Source organism: Suillus subaureus (assembly GCF_016647635.1).
Source record: "Suillus subaureus strain MN1 chromosome Unknown BJ212scaffold_21, whole genome shotgun sequence".
Classification (NCBI taxonomy): domain Eukaryota; kingdom Fungi; phylum Basidiomycota; class Agaricomycetes; order Boletales; family Suillaceae; genus Suillus; species Suillus subaureus.
This window is the reverse complement of record NW_024538577.1, coordinates 409213-433960: the sequence shown is the minus strand read 5'-3', so window position 1 is coordinate 433960 and position 24748 is coordinate 409213. Positions and strand designations below refer to the sequence as shown.

General features: G+C 47.9%; 12 protein-coding genes across 12 annotated transcripts; 7 read left to right on the top strand and 5 right to left on the bottom strand.

Moving 5' to 3' along the window:
- Nucleotides 1–228: 228 nt before the first annotated feature.
- Nucleotides 229–2108, bottom strand: BJ212DRAFT_1274445 (S-adenosyl-L-methionine-dependent methyltransferase; the record flags this gene model as incomplete). The annotated part of the gene is made up of 6 exons (XM_041331157.1): nucleotides 229–967; nucleotides 1015–1079; nucleotides 1129–1340; nucleotides 1389–1458; nucleotides 1560–1777; nucleotides 1841–2108. 6 exons carry the CDS (start codon nucleotides 2106–2108, stop codon nucleotides 229–231), a joined length of 1572 nt encoding a protein of 523 aa, XP_041191823.1.
- Nucleotides 2109–2598: 490 nt separating this feature from the next.
- On the top strand, nucleotides 2599–4740 carry BJ212DRAFT_1447619 (uncharacterized protein; the record flags this gene model as incomplete). The annotated part of the gene is made up of 14 exons (XM_041338423.1): nucleotides 2599–2732; nucleotides 2786–2880; nucleotides 2941–2981; nucleotides 3036–3056; nucleotides 3107–3145; nucleotides 3202–3247; nucleotides 3398–3517; nucleotides 3571–3776; nucleotides 3835–3890; nucleotides 3945–4026; nucleotides 4080–4186; nucleotides 4233–4317; nucleotides 4410–4528; nucleotides 4584–4740. The coding sequence occupies 14 exons, from the start codon at nucleotides 2599–2601 to the stop codon at nucleotides 4738–4740; spliced, it is 1308 nt and encodes a 435-aa protein (XP_041191822.1).
- A 352-nt stretch (nucleotides 4741–5092) lies between these two features.
- Nucleotides 5093–6376, bottom strand: BJ212DRAFT_1447618 (ChaC-like protein; the record flags this gene model as incomplete). Its single annotated transcript, XM_041338422.1, has 11 exons — nucleotides 5093–5137; nucleotides 5191–5268; nucleotides 5344–5390; nucleotides 5443–5476; nucleotides 5586–5697; nucleotides 5788–5845; nucleotides 5904–5934; nucleotides 5983–6042; nucleotides 6107–6177; nucleotides 6234–6258; nucleotides 6320–6376. 11 exons carry the CDS (start codon nucleotides 6374–6376, stop codon nucleotides 5093–5095), a joined length of 618 nt encoding a protein of 205 aa, XP_041191821.1.
- Nucleotides 6377–6925: 549 nt separating this feature from the next.
- Nucleotides 6926–8132, bottom strand: BJ212DRAFT_1577984 (uncharacterized protein; the record flags this gene model as incomplete). Its single annotated transcript, XM_041342207.1, has 4 exons — nucleotides 6926–6971; nucleotides 7042–7466; nucleotides 7523–7725; nucleotides 7778–8132. 4 exons carry the CDS (start codon nucleotides 8130–8132, stop codon nucleotides 6926–6928), a joined length of 1029 nt encoding a protein of 342 aa, XP_041191820.1.
- A 427-nt stretch (nucleotides 8133–8559) lies between these two features.
- On the top strand, nucleotides 8560–9751 carry BJ212DRAFT_1274300 (histidine phosphatase superfamily; the record flags this gene model as incomplete). Its single annotated transcript, XM_041331148.1, has 6 exons — nucleotides 8560–8577; nucleotides 8633–8662; nucleotides 8714–8768; nucleotides 8875–9395; nucleotides 9448–9561; nucleotides 9602–9751. The coding sequence occupies 6 exons, from the start codon at nucleotides 8560–8562 to the stop codon at nucleotides 9749–9751; spliced, it is 888 nt and encodes a 295-aa protein (XP_041191819.1).
- Nucleotides 9752–11029: 1278 nt separating this feature from the next.
- Nucleotides 11030–11846, top strand: BJ212DRAFT_1300660 (uncharacterized protein; the record flags this gene model as incomplete). The annotated part of the gene is made up of 3 exons (XM_041333018.1): nucleotides 11030–11056; nucleotides 11113–11417; nucleotides 11474–11846. The coding sequence occupies 3 exons, from the start codon at nucleotides 11030–11032 to the stop codon at nucleotides 11844–11846; spliced, it is 705 nt and encodes a 234-aa protein (XP_041191818.1).
- A 1265-nt stretch (nucleotides 11847–13111) lies between these two features.
- On the top strand, nucleotides 13112–15380 carry BJ212DRAFT_1447615 (major facilitator superfamily domain-containing protein; the record flags this gene model as incomplete). Its single annotated transcript, XM_041338421.1, has 12 exons — nucleotides 13112–13347; nucleotides 13406–13591; nucleotides 13666–13722; nucleotides 13854–14022; nucleotides 14149–14216; nucleotides 14328–14375; nucleotides 14431–14543; nucleotides 14588–14779; nucleotides 14838–14932; nucleotides 14980–15070; nucleotides 15161–15263; nucleotides 15317–15380. The coding sequence occupies 12 exons, from the start codon at nucleotides 13112–13114 to the stop codon at nucleotides 15378–15380; spliced, it is 1422 nt and encodes a 473-aa protein (XP_041191817.1).
- Nucleotides 15381–15829: 449 nt separating this feature from the next.
- On the bottom strand, nucleotides 15830–17309 carry BJ212DRAFT_1432369 (uncharacterized protein). Its single transcript, XM_041337704.1, has 2 exons — nucleotides 16390–17309; nucleotides 15830–16335 (listed from the first exon to the last, which is right to left on the bottom strand). The coding sequence occupies exons 1-2, from the start codon at nucleotides 17237–17239 to the stop codon at nucleotides 15968–15970; spliced, it is 1218 nt and encodes a 405-aa protein (XP_041191816.1). The 5' UTR covers nucleotides 17240–17309; the 3' UTR covers nucleotides 15830–15967.
- Nucleotides 17310–17346: 37 nt separating this feature from the next.
- On the top strand, nucleotides 17347–20051 carry BJ212DRAFT_1363234 (alpha-amylase). The gene is made up of 11 exons (XM_041335977.1): nucleotides 17347–17452; nucleotides 17505–17858; nucleotides 17911–18125; nucleotides 18175–18652; nucleotides 18708–18747; nucleotides 18803–19002; nucleotides 19059–19119; nucleotides 19176–19224; nucleotides 19283–19394; nucleotides 19448–19666; nucleotides 19718–20051. The coding sequence occupies exons 2-11, from the start codon at nucleotides 17751–17753 to the stop codon at nucleotides 19859–19861; spliced, it is 1626 nt and encodes a 541-aa protein (XP_041191815.1). The 5' UTR covers nucleotides 17347–17452; nucleotides 17505–17750; the 3' UTR covers nucleotides 19862–20051.
- Nucleotides 20052–20175: 124 nt separating this feature from the next.
- On the top strand, nucleotides 20176–21341 carry BJ212DRAFT_367272 (uncharacterized protein). The gene is made up of 3 exons (XM_041343028.1): nucleotides 20176–20444; nucleotides 20501–20664; nucleotides 20716–21341. The coding sequence occupies exons 1-3, from the start codon at nucleotides 20305–20307 to the stop codon at nucleotides 21132–21134; spliced, it is 723 nt and encodes a 240-aa protein (XP_041191814.1). The 5' UTR covers nucleotides 20176–20304; the 3' UTR covers nucleotides 21135–21341.
- Nucleotides 21341–22672, top strand: BJ212DRAFT_367252 (uncharacterized protein). Its single transcript, XM_041343026.1, has one exon. The coding sequence runs from the start codon at nucleotides 21548–21550 to the stop codon at nucleotides 22394–22396; it is 849 nt and encodes a 282-aa protein (XP_041191813.1). The 5' UTR covers nucleotides 21341–21547; the 3' UTR covers nucleotides 22397–22672.
- A 257-nt stretch (nucleotides 22673–22929) lies between these two features.
- BJ212DRAFT_367257 (uncharacterized protein) lies at nucleotides 22930–24522 on the bottom strand. Its single transcript, XM_041343027.1, has 2 exons — nucleotides 23904–24522; nucleotides 22930–23821 (listed from the first exon to the last, which is right to left on the bottom strand). Exons 1-2 carry the CDS (start codon nucleotides 24178–24180, stop codon nucleotides 22950–22952), a joined length of 1149 nt encoding a protein of 382 aa, XP_041191812.1. The 5' UTR covers nucleotides 24181–24522; the 3' UTR covers nucleotides 22930–22949.
- Between the last annotated feature and the right edge of the window lie 226 nt (nucleotides 24523–24748).

The window sequence follows — 24748 nt, the reverse complement described above, 5'->3', positions numbered from 1 at the left end:
GGCTGCATAACGAAGCTATACGTCAAACCGTTGAGGTACTCCGGAGCATTCCGTGAGCGCCACACAGTAAGATGAATCTGATAAGGTCTATTATCACACTTGATATCAGCATCTGATAGCACTCAATCAGGATGCCCACCTTCTGCACGTAATAACAAAGACTAAGGACGTAGAAACGTAGTCTGCACCGTCTGGTCAAAGATACCAACGTAATGACATTGACGAAAGCTAAACCAATCTCAACACCGCTACGCTCTCCACATGAGCAGTCTGTGGGAATAGATCAAAGCCCCTCAAACTCTCCAAGACATATTTCCTCCCACCCCCTTCCTGCTCCATCCGCTTTATAATCATCCCAATATCGCGCGCTTGTGTATGCACATTGCAGCTCACGTATACCACCGTGCTGCACGCGAAGCGAACCAATTGTTCTATGAATGGCTCATCAGAACCCTTGCGTGGAGGATCTATGATCAACGCTGTTTTGTCTGGGGGAAAGTGTGAAACCGTCGAGAATATGTTCGCAGCGTCACCTGCCAGGAAAGAGCATTTCCCTTGCGGGAGGCGGTTGATGATAGCATTGGTAGTTGCAGACTTGATCGACTCGGCGGAGAGCTCAATGCCTGCAACGGTGTCGAAGTGTGGCGCAAGCATCAATGAGAAGAGACCTGAACCACAGTACGCATCCACGAGATGCGTGGGACCAGACGATTTCGAGGAAGGAAAGATCGCATCTTTTACGTATGAGGTAAGCGGGAGAAGCACGGAATTGTTGTTTTGGAAGAATGAATGTCCTGGAAACTCAAAATACGTAGAATCCACGCGTTCACGGACAGTTGCCTTGTGGTTCGTGACGCAGATGTGCTTCTCGTCCTCCGGACCGGGGATAAATGATATATCGGAGGGCAGGTGTTCAATGGAATCGCGCAGAAGCAATGAAACACCCTTCTTATAGCCCCAGATGTTCCTGATGGAAATTCAGATACAGTCGAGTTTCCGATACAACTCACCCACTTAATTATATCTTCCCGTATAGGTTCAAGTGCTGCATTTAACACGGGGGTTGCAATAGGACACTCCTGAAGCTGATAAGTACAAATCAAAACATTCCAAGTTGATTATTATCACCTCGATGTCCAGCACTGTCCGCTTTCCGATTTCATTAAATCCAATTTTTAGCCAGCTAGGCTTATCTGTTGAACTGGTTGAGCCAGATTCAGCCTCCTTGCGTGCTTTTTTTGGTGGAGCCTCAAAATGCGGTGTTATTTTCGTGCGGTAGCCGTATTGAAGTGGCGAGGCTATGGTTGGAAGTACATCTGGGATGGTCTCCTTGGGAAGGTCTAGTTACGTGAGTCAAGGTATCAGAAATATTTGAATAAAAGGTGTACTTGAGAAGTTGTCATATGCTTTGATGACTACGTTACGCTTGATTCCAAGTTGAGTGTCGTAAGAAAGCATCTAACATGTGATATCAGCGGCCGAATGACTACTTGGATTATCACTGAGACCAGACACGGGAGCTGATATTCATGCGAAAGTGAAAAAGACACACAACTGACCTGATACTGGCAACCAGAACATTGTCCAAAGTAGCGACACTTCGCACGACTGTCGTCACGCAGGTCAAGGTTCGGTGAAACGACTTCGAGAAGGTCGGCAAATGAATGTAGACGCGAACTGCGATAAACTCGGACACGGATTCTTTCCCCTGGTAATGCAAATGGTGCAACGATCACCCAAGGAGCGGAAGATGCAGGGGAATGTGCCAGCGCATCGCCTTGTGTACGTGAAGGTTAAGATTCAAAATCAATAGACAGACAGGGAACATCCTTATCCGCACCATTGGAAGATAATGTAGATACCTCCACCTCCACCTCTTCACGGAAATCAAACGGCGAGTCCCACTCGGTGCCATGTTGCAGAGCATGTCCGACTGTATTATCTCCTAGTAGTGCGACTATGTCGCGCCATAGGACATCTTCCGAGGAGTAAGGCTCTGGCAAGACGTGCTTCTGTTTCCTCTTCGCTGATTTTGACGGTTTCTTGGAAGGTCTGGGTACCGCAGGGACGCTGTCGTTCGTATCTTCTCTTGTTATGGACTTATCCATGGTACCCTCCTCCAATCGCATCTTCTTCTCCGGTGGCGCAGGGACCTCGGGACCGATTGCCGGTGATCTCGCTCGGGTAGACATTGCAGTTGATAGTTTCTTGGACTGGGAAAAAAAACTGGTCCGAGCGTTACAAAGTAGACCAGAAGCACAAGTGGCCGGTGGACTGCACGCGACGCGAACGAGTTATAAGCCTTGAAATGGTGTGGATGGTATTCACAACAGTGACAACACTCATACCATGAGCACTTGTTACAAGTGGAACAACGTATTTTCCCCTGCTCAACTTCCCGCGCCACGCTGTGGCCGCCCCGAACTAGGAAATCCACACGTGACTACTAGGAGGTGGTTGTTTACTCTCAGATTACGGTGGTCGGACCTGCAACACGAAGATTCTTCATGTCATTGGGCTTTGCCAAGACTTTCCAGAAGCCTTAATTACGTTCAAAATTCCGTGGAAACGAGATAGCTTGGTTGTTTCTTTCACCCCATGATCATCACTCTCGCCCGCTCACTGCTCATGGAGCCCCCTGAGACAACGGGAGAACCAGTGGATTCACCTACCTTCTGGTGGAGGATTGCTATCAGTACCGTCCTTGTGTTTGCGGGAGGCGTATTTGCAGGGTGAGGTTATCCAGTCTGGGTACTTGTGTGTTATGTTTGATCTTTCGTCATAGATTAACTCTCGGGCTGATGGGGCTCGATGAATTGCATCTGCGTGTCCTGGCTACGTCGTCAGAAGATTTGACGGAGAAACGCAATGCGCAGAAAGGTGGGTTGCCAAACAGCCCTCGTCTCATTTTCGAGTTAATAAAATGGGTTACTCGGCTAGTATTAAAACTGATGCAGAGAGGTCGGCATTGGGTGTTAGTGGTATGTTGATGCACGCACTGCACGCATGCACAAATAGCTTATCGTTCATTATAGGTGCTTCTTCTGGGCAACGTTGTGAGTAGCTATTTCAAGTGCCTATGTCTACAACAGCTTAGCACTCGCAGGTCATCAACGAAAGTTTGCCCATCTTTCTTGATGGTGCTGTAAGTAACGTTATTGAACATCAATCGTTTGGCTGTACAAATACTATTCGCGCCAGATTGGTGGGGGCATTGCGGCCGTTGTGATCTCTACCACAGCGATAGGTGAGACCTCTTGTTGCCCATGAATTTATCCTCGGCTGATATGTCGATCACAGTTATTTTTGGGTACGTTTTCTCCCCCTCGGAGTTGGACTTGCTGAGCATACACCATGTCCTTTTCTGCAGAGAGTACGTACGGTACTCCGTGATCAGTGACACAAAGTATCCGATTGATTTTCTACAGAGTTATCCCCCAGGCTGTCAGTGTCAGGTATGGTCTTGCAATTGGCGCACGGTGTGCGCCTTTTGTGCTCTGCCTTATGTATTTATTTGGTAGGTGCTGACATGCATTATGTTGAGGTTATAATAACTCCAGGCGAAAATAGCTCCTATCGCGTACCCTACTGCAAAGCTCCTCGATTGGGTTCTGGGCCAGAATGAGGGACATACATACAAGAAGGCTGAGCTCAAATCTTTTCTGCAGTTCCATCGCACGGGAGAGGAACCGCTACGAGATGACGAGATCAGTATATTGAATGGTGTGCTGGAGCTCAATACGAAGAATGTGGAGACAATCATGACACCCATCAAGGTAAGTGTTGCGTTGGTGATAGATAGGACAATGTTGCTCATGTGTCTCGAAACTGTAGGACGTTGTAACGCTGAGCTCAGACACTATTCTTGATCACACGACTGTAGACGCAATGTAAACATCATAGTTCCAGCTTTCTATTATTAAGTTGACTAACAGCTCGCTTAGTCTCACAAGCGGCTACTCACGCTTTCCTATACATGAACCCGGGAATCCACTGTCATTTCAGGGGCTTCTACTCATTAAAAAGGCAACTTTCGATGTTACACGTGAATCTGCCTAGACGCTGAAGTTATTTCTCAGCTGTTGGTATATGATCCGGCGCGAGCTCTCCCGGTCTCGGATTTCAAGCTCTCAATTCTTCCCGAAGCATATCCCAGTATAAATTGCTTCCAGGCGCTAGATTACTTGTGAGAATCTTCTTGAACTTCCGTGGCTCTGATGAATGTGTTACAGTCAAACGGGACGTGCCCACTTGCTACTGGTTAGTCGGACACCTGGGGTTGCAGGCGGTGGAATTGGGGTGATCACACTCGAAGGTGTGTTTTCCCAGACAGCCGTGTCCCCTTACTGATATCCATGTTCTAGATATCATTGAGGTGTGTTTGACTTGGACCCCAGTATATATCCAAGGATAACGATGTTTTGCAGGAGATCATATCAGAAGAAATTGTGGATGAAACAGATCGATACGAGGATAATCAGAGTAAAAGGCGTGCGAAGCGAATCACTACGGCGACTGTAATGCGGGGGTTCGTACTCCATTATCACTCTCCTATACCTGTTGTTGATATATCGTCTTTGAAGGATTGTGGAGCGAGAACGAAGTTTAACGCGAGTGCCGTCCTTCGAGCGGACGCCCCTGTTGCGTGAGACACCTATCATGTCATCCACTCCGCGTTCCGAGATCAATCATTCGACTCCTCGCTACGGCGCGATACTGGGCCAGTCCCCAAAAATATGAATATTTCAACCATTTCCACAGGGCGTACGTTACCGGATTTTTTGTAGCTATTGGGCGAATCTCTATTTTGAGTGTATGAATGACTACAGATCAAACCCTATTATTGCCGTTGATCCCAAGCCGATATGCATTAAGACTGTAATATCCGGAGAACTTATTCTCAGCAGGTTATAATGATGACTGAGGACGCCATCTCCGTGTCTGTATACGAAAAACTGATTACTGTTAACTCATCGCCATGGTACAAAACGTTGGAGAAGTATATGTGTGCTGTATTCCAGTGGTATATCTGAGGTATGTAGATGAATCACGTCTTGTTCATGTTGGTAATATCAAACGACAAAACGGCCGACTAGTGATCAACACTTGCCGTTGAGTCGAGCTCTCGCAGTCGTCCCTTCAAAGAAAACATCAATAATGGGCCATTCAGGTAATCGTCGGAGGACTTACCTCAAGAGCAAACAGGTGAGAGTCGTACGATGCTGGTGCAAGCTGGCGAACTGATTCCGCCAGACGATACAGATATTCCTGAGAGAAATAGTCTCAAATTTGCTCTGAGCTGGAGGAAGCTTGACAAGCCTTATTCAGTCCAGATGGGCCCACGGAGACCCATATCCGCTGTGCCAAGTCCTCCAATGGTTCTGACCCAACTGACCCCACCGTCAATAGACTGAATTCAAAAGAGGATAGTGGGATGCTTACTGAATGACGGGTTATCTGGCCGACCGACATAACACTTGCTCCTCGTGAGACCGGCACAACTTAGTTAAATATAAAACGCGTACAAAAGCCTGAGCTGAGGAGTCAACAATAGGTAGGTGAAACAAGTGAAGCGTGTTGCATACATCCTGAATTGCAATTTTTTCTATTCCATTCTCTATGGTGTATACATGCAGCGTCTCCATTGTGTATCCGTCCTGATCCATTATATTACCCCGGATGATCGGATGCCCAGTTCTGTTGAGCGACGTACCTTTTCTCTGTAATCTTTCCACCTCGAGTGTTAATACGAACTGTGGAGCTTTAACATCGCATGTAATGTCGGACTCACCCAAGTAATCCCTAACTTCTGCCTCATATTCCGGGTCAATCGTGTACGCTATACCTGAGGAGAGGGACATTATCGGTAAGGAGAGAACCTCCATCGGATAGAAAAACCTTGCCCCAAACAATATCTTCATCCGGAAATGCATCCTACGTATGTTTGCAGATACCCCAGAAGACGAGAAGAAATGAACTCACAGACTGGGAAAAGCGATCCCAATCCTCCTTGTGGATAAGAGTCACCACACGCCCCGGATTCTGCGAGTTCACGATCAATGCTCCATCAGGAGTTCCGCGAACGTGTACGATGATCAGGACACACCTCGGGTGTGCCACGATGATCATGCGATTCCTGAGCGAAGCGCCTCACGTAGCCTTTCAGGAATCCGGAGGCTACAGAAGGCCAGATTCATGGCATGTTTGCTAAGCCAAATGGATTGATCGCTCACTCTGGGATTGGACATGGGGTGGGGGCTATATCGCCGGTGATCGCAATTAGTTAGTGGGTCATTACCGCCCTTTTCGTGACTGTCACCTTGAATATCAGCGAGCCGTACCCAAAGACGACGAATGGAGCATTGATGGACCCCATGGACAGCCTGTGAGTTAGGCGATGACAGAATACTCGGAACACAATTCAAAAGAATGAGTTGGGGCCGTGTGATTATAATATGCAAGAACAGATGAGAATTACGCGATCTAGGCGCCGCAGATACTGCTACGTACCGTATAAGGAAACGAATTCATTCTATGACAGTAACTAAGTACAAGTAAACCAATACTGTGTGGCATAATGCTATCCAGCTCTAGGCTCGATACCAGCCTGGCTTATAATCCAGCTCCCTGTTAGACAATATTAATGGTTTGATATCAGGGCCTTCATCTTACGATCTCAGATCCATGATGCATGACAAGCGCATCATGGACCGTGAAGAACGGAAATCTCCTGGTCACAGGTAGAGATCAAGCACACCGTCATGCAAACCACACTGGCCACGTAACAAATGTATAGCATCGTTAAGGTCTTGCCAGGACCAGCAGCTAGCCTATGGGTAAGAACATGAATCAACTGAACGACTTTTGTAACACTTGGTCCTGTCCGTGTCGCGCAAACTGGGTGAATCGGTTCCGGGGGTGGCTTCTAAAGTGTCCATTTATCCATCTGAGAAGACTCTAAGGGATTCTCCCTAGTCAGCTCTATGGCAAAGAAGACAAAACGAATCAGGCATGCCACAGATGCGGTTGATCTGCGCTTACCTAAAATTATACTTCACCCTTGCCCTCCACTCTACATATGCTGGCCAGATCCAATACAAAATGTGTCCAATTCGCATGTACTGGGGCATAAGGACTGTTTTCTCTTTACGATCAATGGCCTGAATACAGCGTGTTGCCACCACCTCGCGTCGCAAGCCATGTTTGTTCGGGTCAGCCTCGTGTATAACGGGAGAAGAGCCGGGCGGTGTGTCGACCGCGGACGCGCGGAAGTCCCCCTCGATTGTTGCGGGAAGGAAGGACACGAATGATATACGGGGGTGCTCGATTGCGAGAGCCTGAAAGAGTATTAGGGAAGCTGATTTAGTAGAAGCGTAGAGGGTGCGTGTTGGCGCAGGAATGATTGCTGCCACACTTGAAAGGAGAAGGATAGACGGTGACGTGGAACAGGACGTGAGGAGAGGTATCTAGTAAGTTGAACATTCATGAGCGATCAACGCGCTGCACGGAGATGTAGTCTCACAAATGTGATCGCGGCAACGTATGGACCGAAGAAATTGCCATGTATGGCTGTTTTAGCGACACTAACCGCGCGGTTAGTGGCTTCAGCAGTGGCATGTGGCAGAGAAAGACCGTCTTTGGAAGCAGTCACTCCAGCAACTGTCATCAATGGTTGAAGGGCAGAAACACCAGCCGTGATTATAAGCGTGTCGATGCCACCCCACTCTGATATGTCACCTCAGTGACAGTGTGGAACAAAAGGAACTATTTTACATACCTTTGATCACCGCGTCACGCACCTTTGCCATGTCTTCCACGCTTGCGCAATCTCCACGTACACACAACACACGATCGCTTTCACATAACTTCCTGCATTCCTCAGCAGCCTCTTGAAGCATCGACTCCCTCCGTCCTACCAAGCATATTCGTGCACCTCGCTTCGCGTATTGATGAGCAAGGGTACGACCTACTCCACTCGTTGAACCTAATATGAGGACTCTCTCTTGGGTTGGTGGGATCTGAGTGAGTCGTGGTGCAGGCCGTAAGTACCGGAAAAGAAGGAGACCAAGAGGTAAGGCCCCAAGCGCAAGTGTTACCGGTGCAGTGTTGAGATGTGCTAGAGAATCGAACATGACAGTACTGTCGATTTTCAGCAGGGAACGAATAATATTTATTATCGTGCTTAAGTAGCATGTGTGTTCTACTTTCGGGACCTGAATTCAAAGGGTAGTGGTATAGTGTCACCCCGACCTCATATCCGGATTGTCATTGTTATCATCCTGCAATTCGCTCCATCACCGAATTCTCGTAACTCGCTGTACGTATTCCTCCCTCATACAGTATATATCTCGTTAAATCTATCAATTAAGTCTATCAATTCTCTCTCGCGTGTACACTTTCTTATGTAAGTGCCGCAAGTACTTGGGTGTCAGGGAATTCCAAAAGTGGACTGTCTTGACCCAAGATGCGGCTCGACCATCTGCCAGAGCTGCGGAACTATTCCGATACCCTTTAGGCTCGATATTTGTTAGAGGACATTAGAGACTTAGAGTCAAATTCATGTTGACCGTGACGTTCGTGAGTCGTCCGTTTTGTGTCATTGCAAATGAACTCATGTGCGAGCGGGGATCAGATCAGACATGGACAGTCGACCGATAATGTGGTCAGTTTGCTCTGCAGTCTCCATGCGCCGTATCATGCTTATATGTCACAGAGACACGTGTGGGCAGGGTGGGCTGATGCCCCACTAAGTCAGCGCGGTTCGTTAAGTCCTCTTCCATGTCAGCTGCTCTGATATGCTCTTCAACATGCAGGGAAAGCGGTAAGCCTCTTCGATTCTCTTACTTCTAATTAATATCCGTTTCTCTTAGCAAGCCGAAGCTCTTGGCGCATACTTTTCCCAAACCCTATTCACCAAGATCTATGCCTCCCCCCTCAAGCGCGCTGCCACCACTGCAGCGTTTATTCTTGCCGCCCAACCTGCCCCACAACCACCACGTGACTTCACAATCGAGTCTGTAAAGGAACAAAATTTTGGCGTTGCAGAGGGGAAACCGTGGTGTTTTCCGGATAACAGGATTTTCAAGTCGCTTTCAGAGTACATAAGCGAGGGCAAGTACCCCACACCACGTCCTGGTGAATGCTTCACGGATGGCGAGTCCGATGAAGATCTAGCAGCGCGTGCGATGCGGGCCGTGGATGAGGTGATCATGCCACACGTACGTAGTGCAGTGCGGGCCGGGCATACAGAACATATCGCGCTCGTGAGCCATGGGATCTGCATCGGAGCGCTCATTTGCGCGTTGTTGAAAAGGGACTCTAGCAATGTTACACCTACACGTGAGTACACTGGAATGCAGAACACAGCGTGGGCGAGAGTAGTTATCAAAATGCAGGTTAGTTGATGACATGTTTCGTTTTTATGTGGATGCTGATGGGGGCATGCAGGACGTTGCAGATGGCACACCAATAGACCTCACTGATGAAGGCACCCACCCTCTGATCGTAACAGTGATGGACTTTGGTCGTGCGGATCATCTCGGCAAGCTTGTACGTCCACCCGTCTTTAAGCATGTATGTGGTCACTACTACTAGTTCTCAGAAGCTCAACGCTGGCGGGACCGGCAAGATTGCCTACGACCCAAAGCAGCGGGACATTAGAGCGTTCTTCAGCGGCGCGGTGAAGACCGTTGCTACCAAGCACTGTGAGAGCGATTCGCGGGATGGAATCGATGGGGAAACAAAGAACTGACCTATTCGCACCTTACACAACAATGTCACTAGCAGCCTGCAATTTCATGCCTCCGCGCGTAATCGACAATATATTTAGACTCACCAAAACGCAGAGGCTATAAACAAATACCTCGATACACTATTCAGATTGGTGCCAACAGATGGACTTCACCTGCGAGTTTCCAAAGAAATCAACTGCACGTTTGTTGATTCGCTCGACCCTTCAGGCATTGCTATCAGCCACGTCTTCCAGCACATTTTCTCGCCGCATTTTCTGGGGCCCTGGGACGACTTAGGCCCAGTCTCCCGCTGATATCAATGCTCTTGCTATTTCCACAGAATACCGTGAACCTTTTGATTCTGATGTCTGGACCTTCGCGGATGCCCAAGATCGCATATTTGCAACTTCGTCCTCTCTTAGCGTCTCGCCACGTCCAACCGACACACGCGCAACTCATCGCTCCATACCGCCTTTCAAACTTTCCGGACTGGATGATTCTCAGTTCGCCAAAGATCCCATACTGGTATGCCCACGTCTCAGCCGTTCGACAATCCATTGATAGATAGAATGCAATTCTTGAGGATGAGGTCGCGGGATTTTTCTAGAAGATGATATTGGGATAATAATGCGTCACGTCCGGACGTCTGTGTGGGTACGTCAGTTCCTGTCAGAAAGTGCCTTTTTCATTGCTTAAGTCGTTGGCTCAATTTTAGGAGCAATCAAACATTGACAAGGTACTTCGGAAACACCAGAAGACTTGATCCAGACTTTGGCCCCAGACCGGTCATTTTAGAGATGTCCTCAGAAACGTATAGAGTCCAGAATTTGGATGTGCCATAGCTCGAGTTTTCCCTGTAAGTTGTTAATCACATCATCGTTCTAGGCAGTTGAAATGAAGATTGTCAGCTGCCATATGCACAGTCGAGGCTCGACGCTCGCGACCAGGGTGGCTTATACCACCTCGACTTAGAAGTGGTTGACTGCGTCACTCTACGTCAACATCCTTATCTCTCAACTCATTATCGCAACTAGACTCAGGGCCTGTCCTTTAGTGATATGGGTGTTGACGTAGAGTGACGCAGCCAGCCTTGAAAGTCTGCATCTGGGCTCTGCTCGAGATGGCCTGGTGAGGGCCTAACCTTAGGCCTGGCACATCACTAGCAGTTTGCTTCGTGCAAATTCCTGATATTATGATCAACCTAACCAAATAACTTACTCTCTATATAACAGTGTTCAAGCGACTCATTTTAATCCAAATACAACCGACAAATCATCTCTCTTATTGAACGTACAATCATGGTTTTCTACGCATATGTAAAACAGGTACGCCTAAGATTCATTCTTCAATGTCTGCGATTTCGTGCTAAATCGTCATTCAGATCACCGACAACTCGTCCTATCGATATGTAATTGTCTTCACTAGCCGTGCAGTTGCCGATGAGTGGTGGCGTGCCGTGTCCACTTCCGCTATTGTTAGTTTCACGGACAGTATTCGGCGTGTCAACGCCCAGTTCTACACCCATGATGTGAACCAGGCCAATGCCGCCAACTCCCTCACCACTACTGGGGTTGCGACCCAATTCCTTGGCGACGTGTTTTTCACGTTGCTGAACGACCTAGGTGGTCGCGGGTTGAGCATCATCCCGTCGCCTGATCATTTCGTGGACCACATTAGCGGGAATTCGTGAGTTAGTTCCTTGCGGGATGTTCCACATCTGGCTGATAGTGGCCCTACCAAAGTTTCTTCATTCGCTCCAAAGTCTCTCCTTACAAGTACTGGTACTATCCCCAATCGTCTAACGCAACAAATGCGATCTATGTTTCGCACACCGAACGCACTCTCTTCCGTGTTAGTCGCACCGACAGCGGTACTGCAGGGACCATCATAATTGGCTCCGACGAGATTAATATCACGTTGACCACCGTCGATCTGTCCATCAATGTCATCGCCAGCACTGGTCAAGTGATAGTTTCAGCTGTTCCTATGTCGGGGTTGAAGTTTAGTGACCTTTTGAACAAATTCACTGTGGGGCCTACCTATATAGATGATCAGAACTTGGCCACGAGGGAGCTCCTCGGCACGGATGACGGGGAGGAGTGGGAACTTGCTTGAACTACTATCATCTGACATTAGCAATAAGAGACGTCACACGTCTAAAGAGACAAGGACTTCGTAAGTCCCCAGTCGAGTATGAACAGACTAATATAGTATGTACCTAAAGAGACAAGGACTTCGTAAGTCCTGTACTACGTCAGTAAGGAATGTGAGTATCATATAGTGAGACTTACCCCAGTCGAGTATGAACAGACTGGGGAAGAAGGGGAAAACGAGACGAGCGAATGTACCTGGAGCGGAGTTACCGTATTTAGTAAGTACGTTGAAGGTAGTGAACGCGACACCAAACAAAAAGAAATATCTATACTACTATGTTGACGGATTGATTTCCAACAAGCAAATGGCTTGCATGTGACACAAAGTTGTCTTGTACTATTAGTAACACCGAATTGCATATTTTGTTGAACGCCTGCAACTACGTGTACGACTACAGGGCTTTTAGACGAATGGATACCTTTAGCATAGACGTCTCGACCAACTTACAAGCTCACTGGCAGTGCCAGTGTAAATTAAAATTTTAGAGTTGCCTGTCACCAACGGCTGGTAACATGCAATCATTACGTACTATGAACCGATCACCGTGCCGCACCGGCCCCCAGCCCAGCTTGTTACTTATCGAGTCATTCCATTACCTCTACATGCCACGATGTTCTTTGCCAATGCATAACCCACGGTGTCACTCAACAGAACCCTCTCTCCACCAGAATCGGGGACCATGGAGCCGGGCCATTCCGAGAGCATAACAGAAAAACAGATCCCGAACGAAATCATGTATCACCAACTGCTAGTAAGTTATTCCTGGAAATGTTATTCAATACTCGTAAATGTTCCAAACCGATCATGACCTTCAAAAGCCTTCGAAATCTACGTCGAGGACTCGAGCGAAGGATGAAATCAAATTCCCGCGGATCTTCTGTTCAAAAACCCTCTCTCCACTAGCTCATACGTGGAAGAGCTGGAATTTGGCGGTGAAGAAGATGAGGCCGGGACTTTTTGTTGGCGAGCTCTTGGTCGTTGTAAAGTTTACATAGGTCTTCTGTCATCTGATAGGAAGACTATCGGGCATCGGCCGATGGTATCCGCGGCGTCCTTGCAGGCCCAGTAAACTTCAACGTATATATCAAACGAGGGCAGGGTCGCAAGCACCACGGTATTGACAGAGGCAACGTTTTCTCAACTCATTCTGGTGAGTGACTTTGTAATTGTCTACAATAGCCAGCTCCTGCATCTACTTATACGTTTGTGGACAGGAAGGCTCGCACATGCCTGCTACAAACCAAATCCCTGCGTCCGTGACTGACGAGGCACAAGACTCGGTGTCTCTGGTGTCTCCCGCCCCAACTTTACAAGGCGATCACACGCCAAATTCAGTCCATCAAATTCCAGTCCGGAGTCATTCTCAGAAGTCGTATAACAACGAGCTGCTTCCGACAACGGATGATACAGGTGTTTTGATTGTTGACTGGGACGGCCCAGATGATCCTCAAAATCCCAAAAAGTTCGTCTGCGTGAGCAAAGCAGCATGGTTCAATATTAAACTCACAGTTTTTTCACAGTTGGAGTCTCAGACGCAAATGGGCCGCAACAATAATTTTGTCATCGTTTACTTTCATTAGCCCAGTTTCTTCCTCTATGATCGTGCCTGCTACTAGCGAAGTAGCGTCTACCTTCAAAATTAACGATGATGCTATACTTGCACTCACAACATCTATCTTTGTGCTTGCATATGATAGGCTAATTTGGTGGATGCTGGATACCACAATGATCTACTAAACTACGTACAAGCGACGGGGCCTTTATTTCTGGGTCCATTGAGTGAGATTTACGGACGGTCACGCGTTCTGCAATTGGCGAATCTATGGTACCTCGGAATGTGACCTTTATAAGTTAATCCATAATCTCACCCCCATTCTTGACATCTTAGTATGGAATCTTGCCTGTGGATTCGCACAGTCAGAATCTCAGCTTCTTGCCTTCCGATTTCTTGCTGGCATCGGAGGCAAGTTTGATTTTTAACTACAAAGTATTGTTTCTGACTGATTTACCTCTCCAGATTGGCGGGGGCTTTCTTGGGGACTGCTGGCAGCCAGATGAACGAGGTCAGGCTGTTGCCATTTACTCCTTAGCTCCGTTATTGGGCCCCGTCCTGGAACCTATCACAGGGGCCTGGTTAGTAGCTATTTCAAGTTTAACGATACTATTTGAATTGTGATCAGGATCGTTGAACGCTCGACCTGGACATGGGTGGTACGTGACGCTTTCACCAACTGAGGACAGTGCCTTCTTATTTCTATGACAGTTCTGGTCTACATCTATTTTAGGTGTGACTATTCAAATCCTCGGAGTGTTTTCAATTCGAGAGAGTGGGTTACTGACTAGTCGCGATCTGCTGACCCTCATAAATTGTGTTCAGCCTATACGCCCCTCTTATTAGAAAGGAAGGCAGAGCGGATTCGCAGATCAATGGATGTTGAAAAGGTGCCGTACTAGAGAAATTCGTACTGTGTTCGACAACCAAGATCGTTGGTAAGCTCTCTTATAATTCCTGCAAGATGACATCTGATGTTTATGATCTATATAGTTGGCGGACTATCATGGCCAAATCCCTCAGTCGCCCCTTTGCACTCTTTGTCCATGAGCCGATCGTGCAGCTCCTCGGCGTTTATATGGCATATCAATACGGATTACTTTATCGTAGGTCATATTTCCTCCCACAAACGTGATCTCACATCTCACAGTCTTTCTGACGACGATTCCATCGATATTTCGTGGTGTATACCAGCGGCCGATAGCAATCGCCGGCCTCCATTACATTGCACTTGGCATAGGGATGATAGTGGCGGCCCGAATAAATGCGAAAACGATGGACAAGATTTATATTCATTTCAAGAGTAAAAACGGTGGAGTTGCGAAGCCGGAGTTCAGATTGCGTTTGTTATATGGTTCCAGTGCCTCGTTTCTTGAGTGCCCACTTAGTGTGATCAACAGCTGCGATGGTTCCCGGATCTGTGCTACTTCCAATAGGGTGTTTGATCGCAGGCTGGACTTCTGAAGCCCATGTTCATTGGATAGCTCCAGATATTGTTAGTTTTATCCTCCTAGTACTGCTCTCCAGTAACAATTTCGATAGGGTATCGCGCTTGTGGGAGCAGGCATTAATCTGAGTTTCCAGTGTATCCAGGCATGCATTATTGATTGCTTTGCGCTTCATGCTGCTTCCGGTACGTGTCATTTTGTTCCCATTTATTATCCATTTCAAATGTCTTATATTCAGCGCTGGCCGCCTGTCTTCTGTTTGCGATCACTAACAGGCTTTGGATTTCCCTTGTTTGCTCCAGCGATATACACCACACTCGGGTTCGGGAAGGGCGATACTATTCTGGCGGTCGTAGCAATCATAGTAGGCTGTCCCGCGTACGCCTTTGTTCTCTTCCTTCCATTGTCACCCTTAATGATGATACCTCCAGACCCTGGATATTTTGGCATTATGGAGAGCAGATACGGAACAGCAGTCGATATGCGCGGCGATGACCCTAGACAAAAGAGGAGCAACCGAAATAGGGCATAGACCACAATAATTTGTAAATTATGAATACTGCTGGCAGTGCTAGTGATACGGTATTTTTATTCCTGTTGGCCACATATAATACAGGGAAAAACTCTGTTCTTATTCCTAATTCCAAGTCCAAGTCACGAGGTTGTAACAGTAACGAACGTAAGAATATGGATAACCTATCATACACAAGACTCGCCAGTGTGGCATGCTCGAACTTTCAGTGTCAACATTTAGCGATGTCCACTGGTAGCCTAACGGCTCACACGACTGTTACTACTAAGGTCTATCGACGGGGGTTCGAGGTTGTCCCACGAGAGTATTTGCAGGATTCACCAACGGATTGTTTCCAGGGTATAGGCGCAATGAAGGTAAGCCCAATGAAGCTCTCATGCGCCCAGCTATTCAGGATTTCCCTCATTTTGAGCTGTAGGTTAGCTCCAGCAGGCTAAAAGATAGCAAACACGACTGAAGTGAGGCGCCGAAATCAGATCGATACAAACGACTTGCGATACAAAGGACAGATCAACAAGAACAAAAAAAGAACGACAGACTGGGGCTTGTTCTATGTTCCGAACACGCCGTCCACTAGATGCTCTCTCCACGCACTCCCCACACCGGATCCGGGAAATATGTCGCTCGAGAGGACCTTACGTTGGATGACGACGCTCGGAACGACGCTGAAAGCACGTAATCGGCCACTTTCGATAAGCCAACTGAAAGCTTGATCAAGAGCTCGGGAATACGCGAATGGCGGGTAGCGAAGATGCTGCAGAAGACGCCGAGCACCGGACAGGGAAAGTGCGTAAGCATGAGTGCAACGCGGAGAGTAAGATGGGTGTATGTGTGACCGTGTTAGCGGGTCATATAATGGAGATATGGCCCGAGGCGACGGAAGTGCGGGGTAGAAGGATTCATTTGACCAGCAGTGACCTGAGGGACACGATATAGGCATCAATTATGGACTTGCGTAGCACCGGTGCTTACCCAGAAAAACCATGTCCCAGCCATGTGGGAGAGAGGGCCAGACGTGACGCATTCTTATCTCGATGTCTTTTTCCATATCGATATCGTCTTCCAAGAAAATAGCGACATCCTCGGGAGCGGCATTCACTCTATCAATGAATTTTCGAACAGCAGAGACATGAGAATACCAGCATGAGATCTTTGGCGCAGTGAGGATCATCCAGTCCGGGAGGCTAGGTTTAAAAGACGATACAGAGTGATCTTGAGTTGCGCACGTGATATTTGGATGCGACGAAACACCAAGAGAGGACGAGGTGGTATGTCTGCTATCTTGAGTGTCCGTAGAAGTCCAGAGATCGGAACCGGAAGCTCCAAAGTACTCTGTGGAAGCAGCAATGGCGTTGATATCAGCGGGCCAGCGGAAAACTGATCCCAAGTCGTCCCGGTGTCCTTTGGAGGGCTGCAGCGAACGTTGAGAAACAATCCGCTCGAAAATGTGACCGATAGCAATATCCGAAGGGTCCAGTGCATCAACAACCGTCCAATTGATTTCTTTGGATGCTTGCAAATGTTTCATCTGCTGTCGCCGGTCTTGTCGCCAGGGTAGAGATATGAGATACACCTCAGAAGCGATACCCAGCTGCGTCGATGAGGGGGAGAATGACACTGTAAAGTTCTTCGCAGAACACGAAACCTCGCTATGACCTTCTTCTTTCCAAGGCACGCGAGGAGAATGGATGAAGGGTGGTAACGTCCTGAGTTGCGGAGACACGAGTGCAAGGATTGACGACCATAAAACCAGAACAACACCAAGAACGAGGTATATATATCTCGCAACACCCGCTCGACACAGGAAAAGGCTGGCAACCATATGGGCAGTATTGGGTAACGCGCAAAGCGATCGAACCAGTAAATTAGCAGACCGTTGGTTCAACTCAACAACTCTATACAAATGCGCGGAGTTTAAAATGCTTGGAGCTCTCGTCTGTGAGGCATATTACCGCTGGAGTTTCCCCGAAGAGCCCGCGGCTCATGATATCTTGGGTCTGTCAAATGATTCCGCGTTGGACTAGTATGTCTGTAGGTAAGTAGAGATAGAAGAAAAGCGTCAGCATGTGACCGAGACACGTTCCAAGACGCGTCGATTTTCTGAACCCCGATATTTTCATGAAGCCTGGAGTTTGCCTAAGAAGCATCCTAGTAGGCTAATTGCCGATATGTATGAGGTGAGCGGCAACACACAATTTAACACAGTCACCCGATTTTTGTGACTGCGTGCACCCACCATCTCTTCATGTTTAGTGCTTGTTTTTGACTTTCACCATACTCCCGAGTCCCGGGCACTGGCCAGTCCAGCCACTAAATCAAAACGTCGAATATCAATGTTTGAACAACCCTTTTCTCATTCTCTGATACTTACCACCCTCTCGATTTGTTTGACGTCACTGGCTGCAACTGCGGATGATTGGAGAACGCGATCTATATACCAGGACAGTCCATTGTCTATTGAATGCCACCACAAAGCCCTGACCTGTTCTGCAGATTATCACAGATAGATTTGCGCTTGCTGACAAGGACAATGGCATCGCTCCCACTGTCCAATGTGATACAGCTGCCCGTGACTACTGTGGCGGCTCGTGGAGAGGTGTCATTGACCACTTGGACTACATCAAGCAGATGGGCTTTGATGCGGTTTGGATTTCTCCAGTCTACTCCAACATTGAAGGTATGACCCCTTATGGTGCGGGTTATCATGGGTAAGTACTCCACAATAAAAGCCAGATGAGATGCCTGATCATGTTCCAGCTACTGGCCTCAGGACATTTATACCATCAATCAGCATTTCGGTTCTGCGAACGATCTAAAGAATCTGAGCTCCGCTCTGCACGAGCGAGATATGTTCCTCATGATTGACGTTGTCGTTAACCACATGGTTACAACACTACCTCTGAACGTCACTGCCTCAACCTTTGAGGCCCCTCAAAATAGCTCGGCAACGGATATAACACCTTTCGCAGATATGGATGACCTGCATCCACTGTGTTTCATCGAGGACTACAGTAACCAGACCGAAGTCGAACAATGTTGGCTGGGCGACGCCACACTACCGTATGCAGACGTGGATACAGAGAACCCGAATGTCGTAGGCACGCTCAACAACTGGATTCAAGATGTTGTGTCTAACTTTAGCGTGGATGGTCTGAGACTCAGCACTGTGAAATTCGTGTCTTCGCAGTTTTGGCAGGATTTCACGCGAGAAGCAAGAGTATTCACTATCGGAGAGGTATTCTGTTTTTCCTTGTCGCAGTTAGTACTTTGACCGATACCGTTGGTGGCAGGTCATGTCGAACGATACTAATTACACCAGCAGTTACACTCGTGAGCCCATGCGCATGATGAGAAGCATGGTCAATTGACACACTGACTACGTCAGAGGTCATGAATGCGGTGCTTGATTATCCAACATGGTATGCTCTTGTACCAGCATTCCAGTCCCCGGAGGGCAATTTTTCTGCCTTAACCACTGTCGTGACGCAGTCGCAGCAGCTTTATGCTAGCGGTGCATTTATGACTGGTTCCTTTCTAGAAAATCATGACCAAGCAAGGTTCAAACATCTAGTCTCAGACGCTGCCGTGAGTCAAAAAAATTGTCTGATCAATTGTATATACTGATCGTCGCTACTGTACAGCTTGTGGCTAATGCAGTAGTTTGGCCTTTCATACATGACGGTATCCCGATTATATATAATGGTGCGTGACCGCACTTCCCACAACCATCTGATGTAGAGTCATCGATACTTGACCAGGCCAAGAACAGGGTCTTTCCAGAGGTTATCCGCCAGCAAACCATGAAGCGTGAGTGCTAAATTTGGGCTTTGTTCAAATTTTGATGATGAGGGGAACGGAACTCAAGTATATGGATGACAAGATACAAGAATGAAAGTGCAGGGTATCTTGCTTTCAAGATCCTGAACCGTGCTCGCAAAATTGCCATAGCTGCCAATACCTACTTTCTGACAACGCCGGTACGCCGATTAGATACTTCTACTTATTCCATCCTAATCATGTTTGAATTCAGATGGAGTTCCTTGAAACCAACACCAATAACACCCTCGCAATATGGAAACCTCCAATTCTCACCCTTCTTACGAATGCAGGCTCTACCTCCGCTCGCTGGAATGTCACGCACAAACTTTTCAGACCGCACCAGCATATTGTTGATGTGTTGACATGTGACGTTCACGTCACTGATGAGCGCGGTGGCGTGACTGTGGAGAGTCCCGCGGGGCTGCCAAAGGTTGGCACTTATTTGCTGTCTCGAACTTTGAATAGATCTGAGTGCATGCAGGTATTCATGTCAGTCACAACACTGAAGGATAGTCCTGACTTGTGTCCTGCGAGTGACTCAAGTGGGGAATTAGTGACTAGGAGGATCTCATGGTGGATGACAGTTTATGTCATGATATGCGTCCTCTTCCTGTGGATCGCATAAGTCGCTTGTGATCGGTGAAGTCCTCACTACTGTGCTCACTCTGAACAATTCTAGAATTCTCTCCATGGTTGGGCACAACTGTCAACGCGCGTTCATACCTTCGTCCGATACATTGAGTAGCCAAAACTAATTTTTATATTACGTCTTCAGAAGAATACAAAGCATACATGCCCACGTTTCAATGTCGCCATGCTATCTGATGACGTTGTAGCTGGAGTTGTAACTTATGCGAGTGGTCGAATTGCAATGCGATTAGTCAGCAGCTTCACAATTCAATAGAGGTAAACATTTTCAAACAACTGCCAATCATTATGCATAAAGTTCCGCAAGTGATGTCACAAAGACATCCGTCCATCCGTTACATCCGAAAATGCCGCGACGACTATATGTACTGGCACTTCCTCCATGGATCCTCTATGTTGATATACTTCGTGTAGACTAACATGCCATCCACTGCAAGCACAAGCCCCTCGGTATCCCACCTCAACCTCTTATCACTCTATCATGTGCTTTGGAAGCAGCAGGATTACTCTGTTGTGAGGCGGTTGAAATGTAATGTTGCAGACCTAGAGGAACAAGAACAGTGAGCCTGTCTCTTTCTTGCGGGATTTGAAAATGAAACTAAAAGATCCAAAACAGGACGCACCCATTCAACTTCGACGCCATTGATCTATCTGGATACCCTGGTGCCAAGTTACCAAACGGAGCGACCTCAATGATAGTTCGCTCGGTGTATGAGACTTTATTTCACGAGATCTCCGCGAACAAGCGCAATATCGTTGTTCATGGGTCGGCGGGTATCGGTAAGTCGTTGTCCTTCCATAATTGTCGTTGATATAGCCAATTACCCTCAGGGAAAACATACTTTCTACTATACACTCTCGTCAGGCGACTTCTCGCGCGCCAGCCAGTCACCTATCAGATTGACCAATCGGACTCGAGCGTCTTATGTTTCACCGCTGACGGCTTCTTTGCCCTCCCAGAGGAGAACAGCGAATTTCGTCCCCTGTTCGACCGTGAAGATGTGTTACATCTAATCGACAGCACTCAGGAAGACACCATTACGCACCCGAACACCGATCACACTCGTGCTTTGATGCGGGGAACTCACGGCAAGGCCATTTTCACTACATTCTGGCCAGACAGTTTGGGCCTCGATATCGGATGGTTATCTGAGTATGATGTCGCACTTCAAAAGTGGATGAATCCGTGCACTTTTGACGAGATCTTTGCGATGAGGCAAGTGAATTCATTACATATTAGTTGTCACTGATCACTGTTGTTAGCACTCTAACCCCCGACCAGCATAAAGGCAAGTCTTTACGATGGTCATACATCCATTTTGGGTCCAACGCACATGCTTGTCTGCAAGTATCTCACGATGCCAGCGATGCCGATTATTATCTCAAGGAGCTCGAACGTGCTCATGATAATTTGTGGAGTATCCAACCTACACTGCGTGAACCCGAAGCCCGATATAGCCGTAACCTCTTCGCTGTCGAACCTGGCAAAAGTTGTGCGGATCCACTTTCTTTCCCTGTATCGCAAGTTGCTACCAGGCTTTTTGCGAGCGAGATCACCTCCGTGGACTCCGCAGGTGCCAAGGAGACCGCCGACACCCTCCTTAACTCAGAGGACACGAAAGAAGCAGGCGAGATCTTCTATCGTCAGGCTGTCGTAGCACTGATGTCCAGATTCGGAGGGATCTTCACGCTCGGACGTCCTGATTTGCGGGGCCATTACCATCTGGCACGCGAAGAACTTGTGCTGCGGAACAAAACGCATATGACATACGAGGGGCGGCGGGCCGTGCTTCCGAGCTTTGTATACTCTACCCGACGCGAACTTGCGATATTGGCCGAGAACTGCCCACAACTTCTCCTCACCCCACAGCATGCACTCGTGCATCCAGGCATTGATGCAATCATGTTCGATGACAGCAGTATGACAGTATGGCTCGTGCAGGTTACGCCCGGTTCCCCACGCCCAGTTTCCCCTGAGGGTCTTCTCTTCCTGCTGGAAGTTGTGCGGGAAAGCCCTTACGAACCGTCCCCCACACATCCCTGGCAATTTGTCCAAGCCATACGGGGGCAGCCTACCAACATTTTCTTCCACCTCAGCGGGAAGGAAAGAACACAGCGCTTTTCCATGAGTTTCTGGATGCCACGCATCAAGCCATACATGATGCTGCTGCGCAGCACGAAGACGGACGTCTACTCTTCGGGGAACCCATACGAGCAATGGGGTTTGCCTTATAAAGTTTCCCAGAAAAGCTCGCCCAGACTTCCGCAGCGCCTTGCGAATTCGATGGCGCACCTCGTCCCAAGGCGTCGGCGCACAACTGAACCCAGCGCTGCTCAGGTCAATTTGACTTCGGAAATTAACGATGCGATTATACGGGGGTCGGGGGTGCCAGGAGCTCAGTTACTTGGAGAGATTGAGAGGGAGCAAGATCCAGGCCCGGTCAACCACTATGTGCGGGATGATGAACAGACTAGTAGTTGGGGGAAGCGATTGGCAGAGGTGTGTCGATGAGAGTGAGAGTTCTTATTTATAGTAGTACAAGTACCCGTGGCTGATGCTACAATATCCATCGTCTGATTTCACCAGCCGCGCCAGTCAGATATTTTTTATGCGTGGTACGCGTCGTATGGATTTAGTGAGATTGCGAATCCATTGGAACGACACGTGCTGGATATACACTACGAGTACTGTGCGCGTATCTAGGCCCGTAAGATTAGAAAACCCTGGACAAAATGAAATGACCAAAGTGACTTCGTGCAACTTGATCGGTCAATGACCGATCATCGAATTGGAGGCAGTAGTATGGATTACACATCTAATGGTGCGGGCGCCGTCGCGGCAATATTGTACATTTCATCGAGACAACCATTCCACCTGTGGGCATGGAAAGCGAGGTGAATACAAGCCTACGAGGTATAAGTATAGTTATACATCTGTTGATCATGGAGGAAATGGGACATTACTAACGACGGAGTCTGAGAGCATAAGGGGTCAAGAAAAACACTGGATGAGAGTTCGAAGATGACAACAATATAACATGAAACCAAGTCTTTTGCCTGTGATCTCACTCCAGTACAGGGAGCGGATATGGATTCTTCATAAGGCGCTCGTACTTCCTGTTCAGCTTCATCAAACTCCCCAGATACTCAAAGATTTTTCCGCGTATCGCAGCATCGTGCAGCATTAGCGGATCCGCATCATGGCGCTCAAAAAATGTCCTATAAACTTTCTTCAGCGCTTGTACCTCAGCATCTTTCCTGCAATTCATGAACCCATAATCGCACGCAACAGAATTCACCATTCGGCCCTCCGGATTTTGTTCATTAGTCTGGATGGCAAACTGCTTGAGGTCCCAGACAGACTTGTGCATATCGTGGTTTTGCAAGACGTCCGCAAGGTAGCGGACATCCACGTTAATTCCATTCTTGCGGAAGAGATCGAGAATACGTGCAGAGCTGAAGGCATCACAGAATTCGTCGAATGTGCATTTGGTAATGAGGACCTGATAACGTCCGCCCAGATACATTTCCTCCTCTTCGCAGGTGCATGAGCAGAAACCGAAGGGGATCCAGAGGTCATCGAACGGTGCAGGATGCCATTTGCTCAAGAGTATCGTATAGAACAAATGACATGTTTGCCTGTCCTGAGGCATGCTATTTATGCGGGCTCTTATGTCCGCAGGCGAGTCTGTTTCTGCACCTCCGGTAAAGCGCCATGCGTGCAGAACCATAGCATCCCCTTTGTCACTCGACTGGCTATCAGCAGCAGACGGATTAAGAATGTACTGGTTCTGCAGGAACCAAGGGAAGTATTCGCCTCTGAATTCGGCAGGAATCTTGTAGTACGCTGCCTTGATCTCTTCTACAAGCACGCCCCTGACCCGCCAATCATTGATAGTTTTTGGGGGAATTCCTATGAGTCCCGAGCTCATCAGCCCTGAAAATGAGACACGCGTTAGGGGCATTGTGATGATAGTTTCAGGAACTCGGTCAACCGAGTTGACTCCACATGTACATACCGATATACAAGCCAAGAAGGTTGGATCTGTTCTCCACCGTGAATGCACGTTCAAACCCATAATCCTCGCAAGTCTGTACATCTTGCGGGAGGAGGTTGTTTCTGACTGCAAGCGCTAGATGGTCTGCGGTGGTGATGGGACGACGGGGTTTGCAGGCAAAGATGTGCGGTACCCAATGAGATTTTTGGCAAGTGACAGAGCAGTACCAGACTTTGTGACAGCCAGAGCAGCGCTTGAGATTGGAGGACTTGCCACAGGCATTGCATTCGCGAACCATTGATGATTGGGGATGGTGGGTTAGGTTAGATAATGAAGGTTGTCACGGTGTAGACGCTGACCCCAAAGCGCTCACCCGAATTTACGATCCACTCGAAGCGCCCATACTATAGATAGCCAGCTTGACTGCACACCAACAGGTAACTAGCAAGAATCAATATCTAAGGATCCTGCCACATACGAAGTAAGTGAAAGTCTATTTCAGAGTCACTAACTTGCTCTTGAGTGAACTTTGAAGTTTTGAAGGTGTATATTCTGGTTGACGTCTTATTGACAAGACATAATCCACATTCAGAATCACATCGGAACCATAGTATTAATCGTGTCACCGACAGCACACAATTTAACGCGGTCGCCCGATTTTTGTGGTTGCGTACTGTGCCATCACCTGAGGACTCCGGACGTCATGTTTACTAGTGCTTGTTTTTGACAAATTTCACCATACTCCCGGGCATCGAGTCCAGCCACCAAATCAATATCAATATCTGAACGACCCTTTTCTCATTCTCTGATACTTACTGTCCTCTCTGTTTGTTTAATGCAACTGATAATTATCCAACATTGTATTG

Bases quoted from the DNA above. Each gene is read 5' to 3' on its own strand.
- BJ212DRAFT_1432369 (XM_041337704.1), bottom strand. From the start codon at position 17,239: ATGGTTGCCAGCCTTTTCCTGTGTCGAGCGGGTGTTGCGAGATATATA. The intron at 16,336-16,389 runs GTAAGCACCGGT...CGTGTCCCTCAG, and splicing joins CTGGGACATGGTTTTTCTGG to GTCACTGCTGGTCAAATGAA.
- BJ212DRAFT_1363234 (XM_041335977.1), top strand. From the start codon at position 17,751: ATGTTTGAACAACCCTTTTCTCATTCTCTGATACTTACCACCCTCTCG. The intron at 19,395-19,447 runs GTACGCCGATTA...GTTTGAATTCAG, and splicing joins CCTACTTTCTGACAACGCCG to ATGGAGTTCCTTGAAACCAA. The intron at 19,667-19,717 runs GTTGGCACTTAT...GAGTGCATGCAG, and splicing joins GTCCCGCGGGGCTGCCAAAG to GTATTCATGTCAGTCACAAC.
- BJ212DRAFT_367272 (XM_041343028.1), top strand. From the start codon at position 20,305: ATGCCATCCACTGCAAGCACAAGCCCCTCGGTATCCCACCTCAACCTC. The intron at 20,445-20,500 runs GTGAGCCTGTCT...GATCCAAAACAG, and splicing joins GACCTAGAGGAACAAGAACA to GACGCACCCATTCAACTTCG. The intron at 20,665-20,715 runs GTAAGTCGTTGT...AATTACCCTCAG, and splicing joins TCATGGGTCGGCGGGTATCG to GGAAAACATACTTTCTACTA.
- BJ212DRAFT_367252 (XM_041343026.1), top strand. From the start codon at position 21,548: ATGTCCAGATTCGGAGGGATCTTCACGCTCGGACGTCCTGATTTGCGG.
- BJ212DRAFT_367257 (XM_041343027.1), bottom strand. From the start codon at position 24,180: ATGGTTCGCGAATGCAATGCCTGTGGCAAGTCCTCCAATCTCAAGCGC. The intron at 23,822-23,903 runs GTATGTACATGT...TCTCATTTTCAG, and splicing joins CCTTCTTGGCTTGTATATCG to GGCTGATGAGCTCGGGACTC.